At 27.1% G+C, this 18211-nt stretch overlaps 2 protein-coding genes across 2 annotated transcripts in view; both read left to right on the plus strand.

The window, feature by feature from the left end:
* The first annotated feature begins 443 nt into the window (after positions 1-443).
* LOC145933781 (G-protein coupled receptor Mth2-like) lies at positions 444-6434 on the plus strand. Its single transcript, XM_083033770.1, has 5 exons — positions 444-2009; positions 2449-2527; positions 3172-3365; positions 3459-3624; positions 4134-6434. Exons 1-5 carry the CDS (start codon positions 890-892, stop codon positions 4474-4476), a joined length of 1902 nt encoding a protein of 633 aa, XP_082889896.1. The 5' UTR covers positions 444-889; the 3' UTR covers positions 4477-6434.
* A 1233-nt stretch (positions 6435-7667) lies between these two features.
* LOC145934334 (uncharacterized) overlaps positions 7668-18211 on the plus strand; it is a 36729-nt gene continuing 26185 nt past the window's right edge. Inside the window, exons 1-7 of the mRNA XM_083034695.1 lie at positions 7668-8858; positions 9318-9396; positions 10036-10229; positions 10307-10472; positions 10924-11148; positions 14948-16113; positions 16864-16942. Of these exons, the coding sequence (XP_082890821.1) occupies positions 7745-8858; positions 9318-9396; positions 10036-10229; positions 10307-10472; positions 10924-11148; positions 14948-16113; positions 16864-16942 (3023 nt within the window). The 5' untranslated portion in view covers positions 7668-7744. The remainder of the gene's footprint in view (positions 8859-9317; positions 9397-10035; positions 10230-10306; positions 10473-10923; positions 11149-14947; positions 16114-16863; positions 16943-18211) is intronic.

The raw sequence follows: 18211 nt of genomic DNA on the forward strand, positions 1-18211 counted from the left end.
CCACTACGCAGAATCTATGCTCCTTTATCATTTGTAGAATAAATAATTTTATTCTTATGATTGCGTTATCGATTAATTGCTATTCAAAAGTAATTTTCATATTCACAAATATTTAAATAACTAAATTAAGTAAAATCCAATATAATATAAATTTTAGAAATAATATAACTAAAAAATTTATGCTATTTAACTTTTGCAGCGTATCAATTTAATTTTTATTTTAACAGTATTCTCAAAAATATAACAGCTCTTTATTTAAGCATTAAATATCTAAAAATACATTCAAAACTTTATTTTATTTCGCTGCTGGATTGGATCAAACTACCGTCAATAGAAGTTTCAGCAAATGTTTTTTTTCCTTGTATATGTAAAAGTTATATAAGTATAATTTTATAAAAGTAAACAGACAGTGTGTGTGTTTCCCCATAAAAGCTATTGACGACTCGTCGTCCTCGGTAGTTTTATCTCCTCTCTCGTACAAGCACATCTTGTGCACTCTTCTCTTCTTTCAAAAAGGGAAGTTAAAGTTGGATATAGTGATATAGTTTTATTGAATCTAAAAAGCAATAATTAAAAATCAACCGCGTAATCCTCTACGTTAACAGTGCTAGAATTAAATCAGATCAATCTTTCGAGATTTTGTTGAGAAACACAAGAAGAAAAAGATAATTTAATTTAATTATATTTACCTATATATTTTGCATATTAACTCATCTTTTTCAATTAATACCATTAATACAAAAGCTAAAGTATGCATAAAAATATATAGACATTTTTAATTACTGAAAATTCGAAACTTATGTGAGAAATGATGAATATTAATATATATATATAAGCTTGACTGATTTAATTATCTAATTACTCTGAAGTATATCTTTTATGTGAAATAATGTGTGAAAAAATGTTCGCTTTTTTGTGTTGCGCACTTCTTTTCGTCACTTTGTCATCGAAATCTCAGCAAATTTCCAACAATAAAAAGAAATATCATGATTTGACGATACGAAACAAGATAGACACGGATTCTACAACAATCTATAGCGATGAGATAACACTGCGATATGATTTGTATAAAAAGGTTACCAACAATACGCGATATGGAATGCAGAATGAATTTCGCATTAATTCCACGAAGAACGATCGTGAGGATGTTCATTCGATACTATATAAAATAAGCAGGCGTTCTGTTGATAATCATGAGGATGATGATCAAATACCGATGAACTCTCAAACCAATTCGACAAATGTCAATCATAAAAACAACTTTACGTCACAGGAAGTTTATGAAAACTTGCTTGAAAAGAATAATTCCATGTCGAATGAAGTCTTTGAAAATTCCAGTAAAGATAGTAATGAAACTATTAATATCGTTCCATATGAAATGTGTCACAATATTACGTGCATTCTTCTCTGCTGCCCTTTTGGCGATCGTATGGTTGACAACAAATGCATTCCTGGAAAAATTGAATTGAATCTTTTCCCAAACGATGTATACAGGAACGATTCGATGCAGAGCGAAAATAAGAGAGTAGACGAATTATTTCAGTTAGTCGTCTACGATTCGTGCCAGGGAAGGGAACGTGTCAGAGTAGACTATGGTCATCAATACGATTATAAGATTTTTGCCAATGGTTCTATTTATTTATCTTATTATAAAACATTTGTTAAATCGACATCGTATTGTTTCGCTGTCTATTTGGAAAGGGGGGATAAGTTGGAAGTGACTTTCTGTTCAGAAACTTTAAGTGAAGTCCTCAGGAATGCAATAATGTTCACACCTGAAATCCGCTCGACATCTCAGGCAATGAACATGTATGCAAGCTTCCGTACAGTGTGTATACTATTTTTGGTGCCAATATTGCTGGTGTATTCCATATTGCCAGAACTTCGAAATATACACAGCTTTATGTTGTGTAATTACTGCTTTGTTACATCCGTCGCATACATAGTTTACGTTGTGAATGTTATTCATTTCAATGCGGATTCGTCATATTTTGTCTGTATTACACTTGGTAAAGTATATTTAACAATAAAATATATAACTATTTGCATCAATGCAGCGTATATATGTATATGTATATGTCAGGCATAATGTACATTCGAATATAAATTAATTTTTTTAATAACTTAAATACATAATTTGTTAAAAATGTAACCATGAATAATGAATAAAATTAAAATTTAGATGCACTTTAATTATAACTAATGTATATATATATATATACTTTTTAAAATTTAGTTTCAGAATTTTGCAAAGTTGTGTTGAAACATTATTTAATTTAATATCAATTGTATTCATTAATTATTGTTATCATTTTTTAGTACAGGAAAATAGAGTAAATTTGTTTTTTAATGGAGAATCAAAACGTGAAAATTTTGTGTTCCTGCCTTTTAACGCGCGCTCAATGATTAAGATATTATTTATTATTACAGCTTTCTTTTATTTTACAGCCTTCTTCGAATATTTCTCTTTTATGTCGAGTTACTTTTGGCTAAGTGCCATGAGTTTTAATATATGGCGGACATCCAGGTAAATTGTCAAGTATTTATATTGTACTTTATTTAATTTGCCTCTCATTTTAATTTGTCCTTTCAGGATTGTTTTATATTATTATAAAAAAGAAAAATTTTGTTAAGATAACTAAATTTTTTGAAAGTAAAAGTGGCATATTAGATAATAAATTATATATTTAATTTATAAAATATTTATAAAATATTACAACGTGGTCTAATATTTTGCGATATAAAATAACAAACTTTCTTGAGTTTTTTAAATATTAGACCAGCCTGATATTTTTATATCGTTTTGATCTTTTTTCTTCGTAATCTATAAAATAAGACAATACACGATAATTTTTTAACATAAATATATTTTTTTGTTAAGAATTTGTCACTGAAAAATAAATAAAATTTAATAAATAAATAAAAATTGATATTACCTTTGTCCATAGAATATTTATTTAAATATATAATAGTTTTTAAATGATATACAAATGTTATACCATTTCTCATGGTAATTGAGTGTCATGAGTCGTGTGTTGTATTATGTAAAATTACTTTTATAGTTACATAGAATGAGTTTTCGAGTAAGTCTCGATCAAAGGCAAACATTAATTTAACCCTTTTACATTGAGATTTCTTTTATCTATACTTAATTAAATATGTATATTGCAGAGGATTCTGTTCGTTACAAAAGAACGTCAAACAACCAGAAAAGAGAAAGTTAGTGTATTATGTAGCTTTTGCGTACGGTTGTCCATTTATACTTGCTGTTGTTTGTGTCATCATCGTGGATTTTATTTCCGATTATTTACCAGCAATTTTGCGGCCAGAATTTTGGTTAGGAAATTGCTGGTACTACGGTGAAAGTACGTCTAAGATAACTCTATAAATGCTATTGCATTTCAATATAGTATGAGATACAGTATAAAAATTTATTATATCATATATCATATTTATAGACCTTGAAATGTATACGTTGTATTACCAAGGGCTCCAAAGTGCCTGTATCATTATTAGCATTTGCTTATCTATCTCTGCGGCACTGAAGATCAAACAATACGAGAAGGATATAGGCCTTCGTCTAACAGATTCGGAAAACAAGCGGTATAATGACAATAAGAAATGGTACATATTCTGACATTTTTGCATCGCTGTGTAATAATCTTTTATTTTGTTAATGAGATATATGCAGATATATTTTTGTCAATATCTCTGCCGACAATATCATACATATTTGATTGATCCGCATTTCACATGCAATAGAGATGATTATTATTTGAAACAATACATTTTTGGTGTGTTTATTCTTTTTTTTCTTTTTTCTGTTTTTTTCTTTTATGTAATTACATAATCTATATAGAAAAAGGAAAACATTTATTGCTGTGTCTTGAGTCGTGTATTTTCGAGATAGATTGTAATTCTCGAAATGTGACAAATAGTCAAAATAAAATTAATTAATACATTTATTTCATAAAGAAAATTACATTTTTGAAGAATTTCTTTAAGGAACTATTTCTCTTTTTTCTCTTTTTTTGGATTGTAATTTATTCCATTTTTTTTAACTAACTTGATAGAGATAGAATTTATTATTTATATTGAAAGATATCTAAATATTAATGTTTATTTGTTTGTAGGTTTAATCTATATCTGAAGTTATTTATCGTGAAATTTACCGTGATGGGTATACATTGGTCAGTGCTGACAACGATATGGTTGTTACAAAATGCAAACTATGTATTGAAATATTACCTATTTGTATTTATTAATTTGATAGAGATTGTGCAGAATCTCTGCACCTTTATCATATTTGTATGTAACAAGAAAATTAAGATGATGTTACTGAAGCGATTCGGATGTGAGACAAACGCAACATCAAATTGCACTGCAACGTCAGAAATATCTACGCAGGGAAAGGCTAATTCTTGCGAACAAGAAAAATGTCACGCCAAAGATTCGTCCGATGAAACTGATCTTTAATTTCGCAATATGAAAGAAAAAGTTTTATTATAGATCAGAAATCAACAATTAATTAACAATTAATTATAATTTTATAATGTTTTAATCTTAAATAATTTAACGTTATAGTGTATATATATTGAACACTGATGTTTTCATTTTTTTTTAAAGGTTGAGCTTAAAATCTCAAATAGGAAATTTATCTTTCTCGGTTATTATTTAGTAAATTTAATTTTTTTAAGTTTAAAGATTTACTTTAAAGATCTTTTTAATATAGTTTAGAGTTTAAGTGTAGTTTAGAGTTTGAGTGCAGTTTATTCACTATCCATTCGCGAGATTTGATTTCTGAATTTACTGAAACATTAATGTCGCGACATTCGAATCTATATATTAATGATGTTATAAGTAGTCTTGCTTCCGCAATTCAGATATTTTGAATTTAGATATTGCTGCGATTGAACTCCAAAATTAATGTTGAATTATTATCTAACAATTTTAAGAAAATTTTTTATTATATTATCTATTCGTTGCATAACAAAAGTAAAAGATTGTACAAATTTTTTATTCGGTGATTCGCTATCCGTTTCAGAGAAGAGTCAACACTTTGATTTGATTTATAAAAGACATTCGAAATATTAATATATATTTTTCACAAACTGTGTATGTTCTCTATGTATCTCTTTTACAATCATATAGGTACTTGTAGAATCAACATCTTATTGTCTAGCCTCTATGAATCAGAATAAGTTTGATTTGATTACCTGCTTAGAGACAAAAAATAATTAAAAAAAGAAAGGGTCTATAAAAAGAGTAAAAATTAAAAGATTATCATATTTAGAAGTTTGCATGTAGTGCATACTTTACTGGAAACATTTTTGATGTACGTTAAAATGCGTAACTCACACGCTTTTATACTGCGCAAATACATGCTTTGTGTGTATGTGTGTGTGTGTGTAAGACATCTGCAACAAACCTTTTTTATGTTACGAGCAATCGAATAAAAAAAAAGGAATCTGACTCATTTCATCTCTGTTACAATCAGTATAATATACTCAAATAATACATAACAATAAAATCAATGTAGAATCAATGTAAAATCAATATTCACTTATTGGGCTTATTAGTATGTATACTTGCATGTAAGCGTTAATTATTTTCTAATGATGAGATGAAAATTTAAATATTAAACATACAATTTATTAAAATTTTTAAAACAAAAAGATAATAGTAAATAAAATTAAAATTTTTGAACTTTACTTATAATCATATAATATAACTTCGTTCAAATATTGATTAAAATTTAAATAAAGCATCATTAAAGTGTAATTAGTATTGAACTTCTGTGTGTGGCGAGGACGGTAAATAGAGGTTTATTGTTTGTAAAATTTTGAATTTTTCAAATCATGTAAATAAAAAAATTTTATGAAATAAACATATGAAAAGAACATATGAAAATGGATACATACATACACATACATATACGTGATATATAAGAACATTTTATTTTATGTGAAAAAAGTGTGCAAATTAGAAACTTGCACATTGCTTTTTCATTATCTATTTCGCTCATTAAGCTTCTTCTATGAGAAAGCCAAAATTGAAAAACCAGCTTGTTCACAGAGAAAGCTTAATGACTGAAATAGAATGGTGAGGAAATAATGTGCAAGATTTTAATTTGCACACTATTTTACTATATATAAATTCTCAAAAAAACTTAAAAAATTTGTGTTTTAATAATTGTACATATATTTGCCATATTGATTGACTTTTCGATGATTTAAATATAATTATAATTTAGAAAGCACACACACACACAGTAAATCGAATCGCATGAACGAATAATTAAATATAGTTAAACTACGCATCAATCGTTTACTAAATGATTAATCTATACATTAGGATGCTACTATAATTTAATATTTTGTAGGTATGTCTATATGTGTCATAATACATAAAATATAAGAAATACTTAGAATTAATATATTTTATTTCATTTTTTATTCTCAAGTTCCATTTATTGAAGATCTAAATATAATACGGATTTAGAACGCAATGTAAAACGATTAAAAATAGCATGATCAAGTCATTAAAATAAAAACAAACTCCATGATACGTCAGTTGTTTAATGAATGATTATAATTTATATATACTTCAAAATGCTCGTTTAATTTAATTTGGTATATATATATATATATATATATATATATATATATATATATATATATCATACATATATCATAGTACGTAAAATATTTTGACAATAAAATTAAATATATTTTATCTCATTTTTTATTGTTTGATTTTCTCCAATTTTTTTAAATGTAATTAAAACTTCGAATTTTAAATTTATAATGCTATTAATTTGATGGATATCATACAGAATCTATGCTCTTTTATTATATTTGTAAAATAAATAAAATTATTCTTACGCATGCGTTAACGATTAATTGCTATTCAAAAGTAATTTTTATATTCACAAATATTTAAATAACTAAAATAATTAAAATCAAATATAAGAATCATTTTAGAAATATAGTAAGACTTAAAAATTTATGTTATTTAACTGTTGCAGCGTATCAATCTATTTTTTATTTTAACAGTATTTTTAAAAATATAAGAGCTTTTCATTTAAGCATTAAATATCTAAAAAAAAAAAAAACAATCAAGAGTTTATTTTATTTCACTGCTAAATTGGTGAAACTATCGTCAGTAGAAGTTTCAGCAAATGTATTTTTGTCTTCCTACTAAACGTATAAGTTATATATGTATAATTTTATAGTGGTAGAAAGATTGTGTGTGTGTTTCCTTGCAAAGCTGATGACGACTCATCGTCCTCGGTAGTTCCATCTCCACTATCGTGCAGGCATATGTTTCTTGTGCATTCTTCTATTCTTTCTTCTATTCTTTTAAAAAGAGAAGTCAAAATATATAGGCTATAGTGATACAGTATGTTTTATTGAAGCCAACGAGATAATTAAAAATCATCCGTGTAATCGTCTATGTTAACAGTGCTAAAATAAAATCAGATTAATCTTTCGAGACTTTGTTGAGAAACATAAAAGGAAAAAGATAATTTGATTTCATTATATTTATATATTTTATATTTAACACATTTCTTTCATGCAATTAATACAAAAGTTAAGATATGCATTTTAATATGGAATTTTTAATTATTAAAAATCTATATTGAGAAATGAATATTAATGTATGAAATGAATATTAATATCCTTGACTGATTTAATTATTTCATTACTCTCTGAACTCTGAAGTATATATTTTATATGAAATAATGTGTCCAAAAAATTTCGTCCTTTTGTGTTGCGTACTTCTTCTTCTCGTCACTTTGTCATCAAAATCTCAGCAAATTTCCACCAACAACAAAGAGAAAGATGATAATTTGACGATACGAAACATGGTAGACACGAATTCTACAACAATATATAGCGACGAGATAACACTGCGATACGATTTGTATGAAAAGTTTATCAACAATACACGATATGGAATGCAGAATAATTTTCGCATTATTTCCACGAAAAACGATCGCGAGGATGTTGATTCGATACTATATAAACTAAGCAGGCTTTCTGTTCACAATCATGAGGATGATGACCAAATACCGATAATCTCTCACACCAAGTTGACAAATGTCAATCATAGAAAAAACTTTACGTCACAGAAAATTTATGAAAACTTGCTTGAAAAGAATGATTCCATGTCAAATGAAGTTTTTGAAAATTCCAGTAAAGATAGTAACATCGTCCCATACGAAATGTGCCATAATATTACTTGTATTCTGCTCTGCTGTCCTCTTGGCGATCGTATGAGGTTGAATGACAGCAAATGCATTTCCGAAGAAATTGAATACGTTTTTCCAAATGTGTACACGAACGATTCAATGCAGAACAAAAATAAAGGAGTGGACGACTTGTTTCAGTTAGCCGTTTACGATTCGTGTCAGGAAAAGAATCACATCCTGCTTCCAGAAGGTTATCAGTACGATTATAAAATTTTTGCCAATGGTTCTATTTATTTATCTCATTATAAAATATTTGTTAAATCGACATCATATTGTCTCGCCGTCTTATTGGAGAGGGGAGATAAGTTGGAAGTGACTTTCTGTTCAGAAACTTTAGATAAAGTCGTTAGGAACTCGTTAATGTTCACACCAGAGATTCGCTCGAAATTTCGTGCAGTAAAGATATTTGCAATCTTCTGTACAGTGTGTATACTATTTTTAGTGCCAATATTTCTGGTGTATTCCATATTGTCAGAACTCCGAAACGTACACGGCTTTATGTTGCGCCATTACAGCGCTGCTTCATCCGCCGCATACATAATTTACATTCTGAATTTTATTCAATACAAAGTGGATATGCCATATTCCGTCTGTATTACATTTGGTACAGTATATCTAACAATAAATTATATAAATATATGCAATTAATGCAGCGTATATATTTATCAGACATAATGTATATTCGCATATTAATTAATCTTTTTAATAATTTGATTATATAATTTGTTAAAAATATAACGATTAATAATGAATTAAATTATAACTTATATGCACTTTAATTATAACTAATTTGTGTTTGCCTCAATTTAAATATATATTATTTTTGTGTTTTAGAATTTTACAGTATTATGTTTTGAGACATTATTTATATAATATCAGTAGTATTCATTAAATATTGTTATAATTTTTAGTACAGGAAGTTAAAGTAAATCTGTTTCTTAATGGAGAATTAAAAATGTAACAAATATTTTAACTAAACCTTTGGGCCCCTGCATTTTAACGCGCGCTCGGTGATTAAGAAATTATTCATTATTACAGCACTTATCTTTATTTACTTTTACAGCCTTCTTCGAGTATTTCTGTTCTATGTCGAGTTACTTTTGGCTAAGTGCCATGAGCTTTAATATGTGGCGGACATTCAGGTAAATTGTCAAGCATTTTATATTGTATTTTATATTTAACTTGCCTTTCATTTTAATTTGTTTTTACAGGATTGCTTTATAGTATACAAAACAAAAATTTTGAAGATAACGTAAATTTTTAAAAAGTTAAAATGACATATTAGATAATAAACATTATACATTTAATTTATAAAATATTTATAAAATATTACAACGTGATCTACTAATTCGCGATATAAAGTAACAAACTCTTCTTGAGTTTTTTTAACATTATACAAGTCTGATATTTATATCGCTTTGATCTTTTTTCTTTCTTTATATATAGAATAAGGCAATACACACGATAATTTTTTAACATAAATATAATTTTTTGTTAAAAATTTGTCTTTGAAAACTAAATAAAAATTTAGATTACTTTTGTCAGTAGAATATTTATGTAAATATATGTATAATAGTTTCTAAATGTTATACAAATATTATATTATTTCACATGGTAATTGAGTGTCATGTGTCGTTGTGTCGTATTTTGTAAATGTACTTTTATAGTTGCGTAGAATGGGTTATCGAGAAAACCTCGATCAAAGGCAAACATTATTTTAACCCTTTCATATCGAGATTTCTTTTATCTATACTTGGTTAAATATGACATGTAAATTGCAGAGGATTCTATTCGTTACAACAAAATGTCAGACAACAAGAAAAAAGAAAGTTGGTGTACTATGTGATTTTTGCGTACGGTTGTCCATTTATACTTGCTATTGTTTGTGTCATCATCACTGATTTTGTTTCCGAGTATTTACCAAAAAATTTGCGACCCGAATTTTGGTCAGGAATTTGCTGGTACTATGGTAAATGTACGTATCATATAACTCTATTAATGCTACCACATTTTAATATAATGTAAAAAATTTATTACATATCATATTTACAGACATTGAAACGTATGCGTTGTATTTTTACTGGATCAAAAGTATTTGTGTCATTAGTAGCATTTGCTTATCCATCTCTGCGGCACTGAAGATCAAACGCTACGACAAGGATACAAGCCTTTGTCTAACAGATTCGGAAAGCAAGCGGTATAATGACAATAAGAAATGGTCCGTATTCTGACATTTTTGCATCGCTGTGTAGTAATCTTTTATTTTGTTAATGAGATTTATGCAGATATATTTTTGTCAGTATCTCTGCCGACAATATCACATACCCGATAGATCTGCATTCCAGATGAAAGAGAGTCTTCTCTTTCCATGTAATTACATAATCTATAGAAAAAGAAAAACACTTATTGTTGTGACTTGTGATTCGAATCGTGTATTTTCGAGAAAGTCTGTGATTTTTAAAATGTCGCAAATAGTGAGAATAAAGTTAATGAATACATTTATTCCATAAAAAAATTACATTTTTAAAGAATTTTTTTAAACAACTGATTCTCTCTTCTTTCTTTTTAGGAATGTAATTTATTACATTATTTTTTAAAAATAACTTGATTTGTAGAATTTATCATTTTTATTGAAAGATATTTAAATATTAATATATATATGTTTGCAGGTTTAATCTGTATCTGAAGTTATTTATCACGATGTTTATCGTGATCGGCATAAATTGGTCTGTGCTTACAACGACATGGTTGTTTGGAAATTCAATAAATTATTACCTATTTCTTGTTGTTAATTTGATGGAGATTGTGCAGAATTTCTGCATCTTTATCATATTTGTATGGAAAAAGAAGTTGATGTTACTGAACCGACTCGGATGCGAGACGAATGCAACATCGTGCATTTGATTACTACATCAGAGGTGTCTATGCAGAAAAAGTCGAGTTCTTGCGTACAAGAAATTTGTCATCTGGAAGATTCGTCTGATGATACTGAAATCTAATGTTAAGATGTTTAAAAAAAAAGTTTTATCGCAGATCAGGAACCAACGATTAATCGCAATTAAATATAATCTTATAATTTTCTAATCGATAATTACTTTACAGTGTTAGATATTGATGTTTACGTTTTCTTCAACGGACTTAATTAAAAATTTTATATAGAAAATTTATTTTATCGATACATATTATTAAATCAAATTAATAATTTTTTTGTAATCCTGTAAAAAATTTTCTTCAAAAAATAATTTTGTATGGAAACTATCTGTGTGCAGTATATTGTGCTGTATGTTGATAAAAAAAGATTTCTGATTCAAATAAATAACATATAAAGGAAGAGTAAAACATTTTCTTTCAAACTGATGATATGACCCACAAATTGATTACGAATATATTTAAACACAACCGTTTTAAATGTATCTATTGTTTAAAAATAGTATTTCTTTCTAATAGTATTTCAGTATAGCTATGCTATTGAAAGTGAGTTAGTGAGTTTATACACATACACACACACACAAACACACTTTTGATACCAGAAATATTTTACCATAATATTATGCACTTGAGAGTGAATTCTCAAATTTGTATATAGAATTTGTATATATTTCTTTATTATATGAAATGCAGAAAGTCTAATAGTTATATGTATGAAAATATACCTGATATGTATAAAAAAATAATTACAAGTTTAAATTATAAGTTTAAATTATAAGTTCAAAACACACATGTAATATGACTTGCACATAAAATATTAAATTAACGAGAAAAGTGTCGTTTTGTGTTCTAACAATTAATCTAAAATTAACATGTTACGTTTATTATTGTCCAATTCACGCAATGAATCTGTAAAAAGATATTTAATTTTGGACAAATTTAAATTTTAAGCATTAGAGGAAAACTACTAGAAATTTTCTATTTTTTTCTTCTAATTTTCTGCGTAATTATCGCTGTGTGTAATAATTTTTAACTCTGTGTATATTATATATATATATTTTTTTAATTATTATTTTTGTCTAATAATTGAGTTAATATATACAGACTTATATATCAAGATTATTAATTCAAAAAATATCGATATTATATGAACTGTTGCTATCTTTAACATCCCATAAAATTAATTATTTATTCATGATTTCCTGTATGCGCACTATGTGCGATACGAACAACTGCAAAAACCGGATTTTATACGTATAATCCCACAGCTTCTATATTAACAAACATATTATCATCTATAAATTGAGGTGAAATAATGCATAAGATTTTCCTGATATCCATATTTGAATAATTGTTTCCCGAGATAAATTCTTTGATTTTATCATACATTTGTACCTATATACGATATAGGTAAAAATTTTTTCATTATTTACTCATTGTCTTATCTTTCTTCTTAAATACTTTAATATCTTTAAAAATGTAATGATTTTCTATTGAAGATTAATGTTTTAAGCGAGTAAAGGTGATTTTATGACATCGATTAATCCACCTATTATGCACAAAAGTTTATTAATATTTTTTTTACATCTTGTATACATGATTTCGCAGTAGATAGATTGCTTTTTCATCATTATCGATGATTCATTGTTCACGATATTCTCGTCTTAATGCTTGTACGATTATATTTGCTTCTCGTACAGTTTTCTCGCTATGCATTCGCGAGCATTGATTTCGTTCTTTCCTGAAACATTGATGTCGCTGTAGCAGTCGAATCAATATATTAATAGATATTATAGCTTTGCTTCGGCAATTCAGATATATTTAATTCAGATATTGCTGCGATTGGACTCCGAAATTAATGTTGGATTATTATCTAACAATATAAAACTTATATAATAAAATCTTTTATTATATTATCTTTTCGTTGCATAACAAAAGTAAAATGTTAAACAGACTTTTTTATTCGGTCGTTCACAATTACGTTTAAGAAGAGTCAACACTTTGATTTCAACTATAAAAGCCATTCGAAATATTAATATATATTTTTCACTAACTTTGTATTAACTGTGTATCTGTTCACAATATATTTGTAGAATCGACATCTTATTGTCTGGTCTTTATGCATCAGAATAAGTTTGATTTGATTACCTGCTTAGAGACAGTAAGCCGCGTCCAAAAAAAAAAAAAAAGTCTATAAAAAGACACACATCTTTATATTTCGCAAATACAGTGCTTTTACATCTGCCAAAAATATTCCTAATTATTCTTATTACGAGCAATCGAATCAAGAAATGGAATCTGGCGCATTTGATTCTCTGTTACAATCAGTATAATATATAAAATAATAATACATAACAATAAAATCAATGTAGAATCAATGTAAAATCAATATTCACTTATTTTGTACTTGTATGTAAGCGTTAATTATTTTCTAATGATAAAATAAAAATTTTAATCTTAAACATACAATTTATTAAAATTTCTAAAAATTAATTACATAAAATTAAAATTCTTGAACTTCACTTTATAATCATACAACATAAATTCGTTCAAATATTAACTAAAACTTAGATTTAGAATAAATATCTTTTGTACCATTGGCAGAGTTATGCTTCTCACAGATCAAAGTATCATTTAATTAATATTAGCACATATTACTTATTAACTGTATTTGCTTAAGTATTCATAAAAGATGTTTTGATTTCGTGAAAAAATTTATATTTTTCAGATTTCTATGTCAAGTTCAGAAAGTTTCAAAACATCGAAAAACCACATTAAAAAAAATATTTGTATGTGTGTATGTATTCATCCATTTTTCCGAAAATTTGAACATCTCAAGAACTGTTTAAGTTATAGTGCTCCAATTTCGCATACAAGTAAAGTAGGACAAAACTTTTATTTACTGTCACTTTTATAAAAATTCATATAGTATTTTAAATTTTAATGCAATTTTAATTTTTCAAAAAATAACTGTGATTGCTTTAATTTTTATAAATTTTGTGATATTACAGTAAATTTTTTTACATAAGTAAAGTATCATTAAAAAGTAGTTGGTATTGAATTTAGCGAGGCTATAAATGGATCTAATTTTCATTAAATTTTGAATTCTTAGAAAAATTTAAATATTAATACTTTTAAACATACGAAAGGAACATATAAAAGTGGGTACATACAGCTCTTCATTCAAGCATTAAATATCTAAAAAACAATCAAGACTTTATTTTATTTCGTTGTTGAATTGATCAAACTACCGTCAATACAAGTTTCAACAAATGTTTTTTCGGTTTCCTTGTATATGTAAAATTATATAAGTAGAGTTCTATAATAGTACAGACAGTGTGTGTGTTTTTCCATAAAAGCTATCGACGACTCGTCGTCCTCGGTAGTTTTATCTCCTCTCTCATACAAGAACATGTTTCTTGTGCACTTTTCTCTTCTTTCAGAAAGAAAAGTTAAAGCTGGATATAGTGATATAGTTTACTGAATCTAGCAATAAAATTAAAAATCAACCGCGCAATCGTCTACGTTAATATTGCTAGAATTAAATTAGATCAATCTATCGAGATTTTTATTGAGAAACACAAGAAGAAAAAGATAATTTAATTTCATTATATTTACCTATATATTTTGCATATTAACTCATCTCTTTCAATTAATACCATTAATACAAAAGCTAAAGTATGCATAAAAATATATAGAAAATTTTAATTATTGAAAATTCGAAACCTATGTGAGAAATTATTAATAATAATAAAATTGACTGATTTTATCATCTAATTACTCTAGAGTATATCTTTTATGCGAAATAATGTGTGAAAAAAATTTTGCCCTGTTGTGTTGCGTACTTCTACTTTTCTTCACTTCGTCATCGAAATCTCAGCAAATTTTCAACAATAAAGAGAAAGGTGATAATTTGACGATACGAAACAAGATAGACACGGATTCTACAACAACCTATAGCGACGAGATAACACTGCGATATGATTTGTATGAAAAGTTTACCAACAATACGCGATATGGAATGCAGAATGAATTTCGCATTAATTCCACGAATAATGATCGCGAGGATGTTGATTCGATACAATATAAACTAAGCAGGCATTTTGACCACAATCATGAAAATGATGACCAAATATCGATGAACTCTCATACCAATTCGACGAATGTCAAACATAGAAGAAACTTTACGTCACAGGAAGTTAATGAAAACTTGCTTGAAAAGAATGATTCCATGTCAATTGAAGTCTTTGAAAATTTTAGTAAATATAGTAATGAAAGTATCAATACCGTTCCATACGAAATGTGCCACAATATTACTTGCATTCTGCTTTGCTGTCCTTTTGGCGATCGCCTGGTTAAAAACAAATGCATTCCTGGAAAAACTGAATCGAACCTTTTCCCAAACGATGTGTACACGAACGATTCGATGCAGAGCGAAAATAAGACAGTGGACGAATTGTTTCAATTAGCCGTCTACGATCCGTGTCAGAAAGAGGAACGTATGAAAGTTGATTATGGTCATCAATATGATTATAAGATTTATGCCAATGGTTCTATTTATTTATCATATTTTAAAACATTATTTAAATCGACATCATATTGTCTCGCTGTCTTTTTGAAAAGAGGAGATAAGTTCGAAGTGACTTTCTGTTCAGAAACTTTCGAGAAAATCTACAAGAACGCGTTAAAACACGCACCTCAGTTGGGCACGACAACTCAGTCATTGAACATATTTGCAGGCATCCGTACAGTGTGTATACTATTTTTGGTGCCAATATTTCTGGTGTATTCTATATTGCCAGAACTCCGAAATATACACGGCTTCATGTTGAGCCATTACTGCGCTGCTTCATCCGCCGCATACGTAGTTTACGTTGTGAATGTTATTTTTTACAAAACGGCTTCGACATATCCCGCCTGTATTACACTTGGTACAGTATATTTAACAATAAATTATATAACTATATTTAATCAATGCAGCGTATATATTTGTCAGGCATAATGTATATTTGCATATGAATTAATCTTCTTAATAACTTTAAATACATAACTTGTTAAAAACGTAACAATTCATAATGAATAAAATTAAAATCTAGATTTACTTTAATTATAATTAATCTGAATTTGCCTCAATATTTATATATTCATGGTCTGTTACAAAAGTAATGAAACTGAATAATATAGCTCATAATGTGGTAGCATTGAAAAATTCTAATTTCGTGGAATGTAAAGCAGAGTTCTTTTTCTAAAACATCAATTTTCAATTTGTTCGGTTACGTTTATGTGTCATTATAATATTTTTCGCAAGTGTATATTAATAGACCTCATCGCCATGTGTGTGTTTTCGTTCTATACATTCCGCGTAATTAGAATTTTTTAATGCTGCTACATTATGCGCTATATATTTAGTCTCATTACTTTTATGACAAATTATATGTGTATATGTATTCCTTTTTGTGTTTTAGAATTTTGCAGAGTTATGTCTTGAAACATTATTTAATTTAATATCAGTAGTATTTATGAAATATTGTTATCATTTTTTCGTACAAGAAGTTTGAGCAAATCTGTTTTTTAATGGTGAATCAAAAACGTGAAAACTTTGTGTCCCTGCATTTTAACATGTGCTCAATGATTAAGATATTATTTATTATTACATCTTTTATCTTTATTTATTTTTACAGCCTTTTTCGAATATTTCTGGTTTATGTCGAGTTTCTTTTGGCTAAGTACCATGAGTTTCAATATGTGGCGGACATTCAGGTAAATTGTCAAATATTTTATATTGTACTTTAAACAGGGTGTTAAAAAAAGGGTTACATATTTTGAGAGCAGGTAGTATTAATCAAAATAAGAAAAAAAGTCTAATGAACATGGGTCCTATAATAATCAATATCTTCGAAGATACAGGCTATCTTTCTATTTGAATTTATTGTTCATTTCTTATACCGATACTAATATTTACAAATTTAATGTTATTATACAATGTTACCATAGCAAAACTAGTAAGTCCTCTTTTGTTTATTGCAAAAAGTGATACAATCAATAAGAAAAGACAATAAGTTCAAATGTAAAGATAGCCTGTATCTTCGAAGATATTAATTGTAAGACCCATGTTTATTAGACTTTTATTTTCTTATTTTGATTAATACTATCTGCTCTCAAAATATGTAACTCTTTTTTTTAACACCCTGTATAACTTGCGTCTCATTTCAATTTGTCTTTTCCAGATTGCTTTATATTATTATACAAAACAAAAATTTTGTTAAGATAACGTAAATTTTTTGAAAGTAAAAATGGCATATTAGATTATAAACATTATACATATGTATATATTTAATTTATAAAATATTTATAAAATATTATAACATGGTCTAATAATTCGCGATATAGAGTAACAAATTTTTCTTGGCTTTTTTTTAACATTATATAAGCCTGATATTCATATCGCTTTAATTTTTTTTCTTTTTTATCTATAAAATAAAACAATATATAATAATTTTTTAACATAAATATATTTTTTGACAGTAATTTATCTCTGAAAACTGTATAGAAATTTACTACATTACATTTAGATTACTTTTGTATAAAGAATATTTATGTAAATATGGAATAGTTTCTATATGTTATATAAATATATCATTTCTCATGGTAATATTGTGTGGCATGTGTCATGTGTCATATTATGTAAATCTGTTTTATATTTGCTCATAGAATGAGTCTTTGAGAGAGCCTCGATCAAAGGCAAACATTAATTTAACCCTTTTACATTGATATTTCTTTTATCTACTTAGTTAAATATGTAAATTACAGAGGATTTGGTTCGTTACAAAAAAACGCCACACAACCAGAAAAGAGAAAGTTAGTGTATTATGTGATTTTTGCGTACGGTTGTCCATTTATACTTGCTGTTGTTTGTGTCATCATCGTGGATTTAATTTCCGAGTATTTACCAAAAAATTTGCGACCAGAAATTTGGTTAGGACATTGCTGGTACTACAATAAATGTACGTCTCAGATAACTCTATTAAT

Source organism: Prenolepis imparis, unplaced genomic scaffold (assembly GCF_030444845.1).
Source record: "Prenolepis imparis isolate NDT839.2.m4 unplaced genomic scaffold, iyPreImpa1.0 SCAF_3, whole genome shotgun sequence".
Classification (NCBI taxonomy): Eukaryota; Metazoa; Arthropoda; class Insecta; order Hymenoptera; family Formicidae; genus Prenolepis; species Prenolepis imparis.

Bases quoted from the DNA above. Each gene is read 5' to 3' on its own strand.
- LOC145933781 (XM_083033770.1), top strand. From the start codon at position 890: ATGTGTGAAAAAATGTTCGCTTTTTTGTGTTGCGCACTTCTTTTCGTC. The intron at 2,010-2,448 runs GTAAAGTATATT...TTTATTTTACAG, and splicing joins TTTTGTCTGTATTACACTTG to CCTTCTTCGAATATTTCTCT. The intron at 3,366-3,458 runs GTACGTCTAAGA...TCATATTTATAG, and splicing joins TTGCTGGTACTACGGTGAAA to ACCTTGAAATGTATACGTTG.